The sequence below is a fragment of the Nyctibius grandis genome, chromosome 1 (genome assembly GCF_013368605.1).
Source record: "Nyctibius grandis isolate bNycGra1 chromosome 1, bNycGra1.pri, whole genome shotgun sequence".
Lineage (NCBI taxonomy): Eukaryota > Metazoa > Chordata > Aves > Nyctibiiformes > Nyctibiidae > Nyctibius > Nyctibius grandis.
This window is the reverse complement of record NC_090658.1, coordinates 68196298-68201304: the sequence shown is the minus strand read 5'-3', so window position 1 is coordinate 68201304 and position 5007 is coordinate 68196298. Positions and strand designations below refer to the sequence as shown.

The 5007-nt window shown below is 44.0% G+C and overlaps 1 protein-coding gene across 1 annotated transcript; it reads left to right on the top strand.

The window, feature by feature from the left end:
- The first annotated feature begins 490 nt into the window (after nucleotides 1–490).
- SMLR1 (small leucine rich protein 1) lies at nucleotides 491–4263 on the top strand. The gene is made up of 2 exons (XM_068396188.1): nucleotides 491–623; nucleotides 4151–4263. The coding sequence occupies exons 1-2, from the start codon at nucleotides 491–493 to the stop codon at nucleotides 4261–4263; spliced, it is 246 nt and encodes an 81-aa protein (XP_068252289.1).
- The last annotated feature ends 744 nt before the right edge of the window (nucleotides 4264–5007 follow it).

Below are 5007 nucleotides of genomic sequence, written 5' to 3'. Positions count from 1 at the left end.
CACTTGCTGCTTGCCCCAGTGGTCTGGTCTGAAAACTCTTCAGAGCAGAGACCACACGTACGCTTGTGTGGTATGTATAACAGGGCCTTCACCCTGAGTGAGCATTTGAGATTTATTGTAAAATTAATATTATATCTAGAAAGAGGGTATACAACATTAGCAGACAACAGAACTCATATTGCTCAAAAGGCAGCAGCCTTACATATTGGGCCCTGCCCAGCCCAACATACCCAAAGGTTTCAAAGCCCTACTTTACTTAGATAGGCACTTTTAAACTTTGTAACTTTGTGGTTGAGTAACTTTGCAAGAGAACTGCAGTCCTACTGGGAATCACAGGCCTACACAAACAAACCAAAGTCCAAAAAGAGATAATGGCCTGAGCAAAGGGCAGAATGTGGATACAGGGAAAAAAAGGAAGAAAGCAGGATAAATAAGGTCCACGTTTGGAGATCTGAAGGATCTTGCTCAGCACGGTTGCCACAAAGGAAAAATGAGCATGAGTTACCTACTTTCGGTGTTTCTGAAGGAGCTGCCTGGCTACGTTCTCTTTGCTGGCATCTTTATGCCTGTGACTTTACTCCTGCTGCTGCTAATTGCCTACTTCAGGATCGAACTGTTAGAAGGTGAGTTAGGACTAGGGGGTAATGAGTGGGTAGGCAGACAAAATTTCTCGTTCAACAGGAGACTGTTAGGCTTGTACCATTAACTAAACTGAAGAGAACTATGATCATAAACAATTTTATGAACTTCTACTGCATTTTTGACCATTTTCTATTTGAAAAATGTTACAGGAATTTGTTTAGAACTTGGATTGAACCCTCACTTAAAACTGCATAGTTTTACATACCATACTATGGAAGATTTTACTAGGGTAATTAAAGTGCAGATGATTTTCCTCTGTTTTCACCGTGCTAGTCTTCAGTGAGTCAGGTAACGGCAGTTACACCCTATAAGTAGTTGATTATTGCGTACACATCTGTGTTCTTTCAAAGGTATGTATTTGCTTTTACTTTGTACCTAAATGCACATTTCCCACACTGCCTTTTCCATTTTAAAATCAGCTTATACTCACTTCAAAAATATATCTTCAGAAAAGACACCCCCACCCAAGTAAATGCACAGTCAGTGCAACACACCTGGGTACTGCAAAACCGAGGCTGCTCACTGAGCAGGACTGGTCCTGCACGGAAAAGACACTGGGCTACAACCGTAGCAGGCAGGGAGTTTCTTTTAGAAGGGAAACCCCTGTACGTCAGACCATCCAGTTTCAATGGGATGATCTACATGCCTTCCAGGTTTGGGTCCCAGCTGCAGCAGCAGATTCACACGTGTTCTGCTCTTGTTTTAGGCTTCCAGCTGCCAAAGCCAGCCCTGGCACACGTTGAGATCAGAGTCCTCATCCTTTCTTTCCTTCAGCCCTTCCAAAATATGTTCTCACAGATACTGGACTAAGCTTTTTCCTCAGATTAGCTGCCTTTTGAACCTTTTCTCCACAGTGAGTATTGGGGGAACCAAGATGATATCCTAGATTTCCTCTGTAAACTTCAGATGCTTCTTGGTACAGCTGGGTGAGAACCCTGCCTGGGACAATGGTCCACAATGCACACACTACAGGTTTCAGCTCTAGCAGCTCACCCATGATCCCAAAAGCAGAGACTTGGCTAGGGCAAGCAGGACAGTCCTGACCACAGGGCTCTGCAGATAAGCTGAGGCATTCACCCTGAGCTGGCCCGAGGTGCATCAGCCCAACAGGAGAAGGCTAGGTTTACCCACCAGTGTAAGGCTAGGGAAGAACCCTTACCTAGATGCCAGATTGAGCACTGTAATTTGAACATTCATTAAGTTTGCTCTATCTTGCAGTCTTCTGAAATCCTGAAAACTGCACAATTTAGCACAGTTCTGAAAGTAAGAAAGGCCACATGTACCCAGAAACTTAGAATGAATTCACTCCCTATTGTGTATAACATCTCCAGGCATTTAGACGCAAGGCTTTAACAGAGAGGAAAGGTGTTTGCTTGCATACAAGTGTAATCCACAAGTTACCTTCAGGCTGCTAAAATGCAAACATTTCCAGTTCAAGATGTGCTTTCAGATGCTGAATTAATCAACTAGGGAAGCCTGTTCCACATGCCTAACCCAGCTCTGCTTTCAGTTACAAGTTATTCTTAGAGCAAGGTGCTGACAGTTTTTCACACACTAATAAACAACAACCAAAAAATGGTGTGGTGCCAAAACATCATACAATTCAATATCTATATATATCAATATTCTATATCTAAGTATGGAGAGTTCTTTCTTGAAAATGTTTGAAATGGAAGCTAATGAAATTAATTCATTAGACTTTGGATAAAAGCAGGGATTCTCCCTTTCAGCAAATAATCATCTCTGTGTCCATCTGTGATAGTCAGACATTAGTTATTATGAAATAATACTGAGATACTACTGAACTCATTCTTACCTAGTGATGCTCTTGCTTTTCTATTCCAGCTAGGATCAAGCAAAATAAGAAAAGCTGGTGGGTTACAGATCCCACCAGTTCGGGTATTTTGCTGAGGCTCAGACAATACTGTCATTAAGCCAAGAAAGCCCATCTGAAAAAAAACACAGACATTCGCATTCATGCGGCATGATTAACTGCTGAAACAAAACTGGCCCGCCCTCTTTCACAGTGCCCATATTCTCCTTAGCTGCACTTCTGCAGGTCTGTAAATAATCTGCAGAACCAGATGCTAAATCCTGCTTCTCTTAAAGCACAGAATTTCTAGCTTTGGATTTGTAGTGAGTTTAAGTAAGTAACAATTTCCTAAATTTTCTGAGGTTAGCAATCAAGGCTTTGAGAGAGAGAGGTAAATGAAGTAGCTGGCAAACTAATTTGCCAAAGGAATATTGCTTCTGTGCTTCTCTCTTTCATAAATGAGAAGGATGCCTGAAGGGAATCATCTGGCTGCTCAGTGCCTAGGGGAAGGAGACTCTCAGTTTGCAGATCACAGGTGTTCTGGCTGGGATCCTCAAGAGGGTGCGAGATGAATTCCTGTCTATTTAACACTTTGGGCATCGCAGTCTCAGCTCAACCTCCAAGCCCTTCTTTTGCTTGATCTGAGACTGCCAAAGTCCACCCTACCACTTAGGCCTCCAGCCAACTCACGCAAATCATCCTGAGCAGCTCTCCCTGCACAGGCAAGCGGAGGCAGCTTCAGCACAAGACCATCAGGTGAGTGAAACAAATAACCACAGATAAGCCTGAGAACAGACTCCTTTAAATGACAACCCTCCCTCACTGACAAAACCTCAGAGATTCAGCAGGATTAAGGCGCCTATTTCCTTAGATGTCTTTAAAAAAAAAAAATCAAATTTGCATTACTAAAAGCAAGGCTGCCTTGTTTCCTTGTCAAATAAGCATTTCATTTTTCTCTGTGAAGCCACAGAGAGGCACTATGTAAATATATCAAAACCCACCTTAGTATCATCCCTTCAAGATTCCTTAAAAATAAAACTAAAACCAACAAACAAACCAGCACACCTTTCTCCCAAACAACTACCAATGACAAGGGAAGCTAAAGTGTTTCATGCTAACTGGGCTTTTTATAAAAATTTTTTTTTCTTTTCTTTTTTTTCTTTTTTTTTTTTTTCCATTTCTCTGTTTTTCCATCCCACTCCAAATATCCTCCAAGCTTCTGATGACACTGTCCTGTTCTGAAGATGCCAGGTTATGGGGGCAGAGATCATTTTTCTGTTCTGTTTGTACCACAGGCAGCATCAGGAGCATCAGGCCAATTTGAGGTTCTCACGGTGCTGCCACAGTAAAGCAGAAGGCGAATTGCCAGTACAAGCTAACTGCTCTCCTTGCTGTTGTTTAAGGATTTTATTCTGATTGAAAGCTGGTGGAGGCAAATGAGAACAGAGTATTTCTGTGAACGGCAATAGAGTTTGTGTCCGTGCTCCACTGGGTGTAGGCACAGTCCCAATCTCACACTCGGAAAACTTTCTTCTGGGAGCATGGTCAAACTGATACTAACGTGCTACTTAGGCACCTTCAATTTAATAACATTATTTCTTACTAATATATGCCAGCTCCTCTTCTTTACAAAAATTCACCATAGGAAATCAGCACATTCTTATGGAGTTTTGTGTTGTTTGGTTTATTTTTCAGTTAATGAGGAACTGGCCATGGCACAAGACCCCAGAAAGGTCCTCCTGAATTACCATGGCCAGCAGCAGAAACCCAGGAGACCTGGACAAAAAGAAAAGAAATGCAAGAACTGAAGGACATTTAAGGGTGTCTCATGCCTCAGGACACAAGCTTAAACCCAGTACTCACAGAATCACAGAATCAACCAGGTTGGAAGAGACCTCAGGGATCACCGAGTCCAACCGCTGCCCCTACACCACCCTGTCAACTAGACCATGGCACTAAGTGCCATGTCCAGTCTTTTCTTAAACACATCCAGAGATGGTGACTCCACCACCTCCCTGGGCAGCCCGTTCCAATGTCTAATGACCCTTTCTGAGAGGAAATGCTTCCTGATGTCCAACCTGAACCTCCCCTGGTGAAGCTTGAGGCTGTGTCCTCTTGTCCTATCGCTAGTTGCCTGGGAGAAGAGGCCGACTCCCACTTCACTACAACCTCCCTTCAGGTAGTTGTAGACTGCAATAAGGTCACCTCTGAGCCTCCTCTTCTCCAGGCTAAACAACCCCAGCTCCCTCAGCCGTTCCTCGTAGGTCAGACCCTCCAGACCCTTCACCAGCTTGGTCACCCTCCTCTGGACTCGCTCCAACACCTCAACATCTTTCTTGAAGTGCGGGGCCCAGAAGTGGACACAGTATTCAAGGTGCGGCCTCACCAGTGCTGAGTACAGAAGGACGATCACTTCCCTAGACCGGCTGGTGACACTATTCTTAACAGAGGCCAGGATGCCATTGGCCTTCCTGGCCACCTGGGCACACTGCTGGCTCATGTTTAGCTGGCTGTCAATCAGCACCCCCAGGTCTCTTTCCACCGGGCCGTGG

Coding starts and splice junctions, on each gene's coding strand:
- SMLR1 (XM_068396188.1), top strand. CDS start 491: ATGAGCATGAGTTACCTACTTTCGGTGTTTCTGAAGGAGCTGCCTGGC. Junction 624..4,150: donor CAGGATCGAACTGTTAGAAG/GTGAGTTAGGAC, acceptor TTTATTTTTCAG/TTAATGAGGAACTGGCCATG.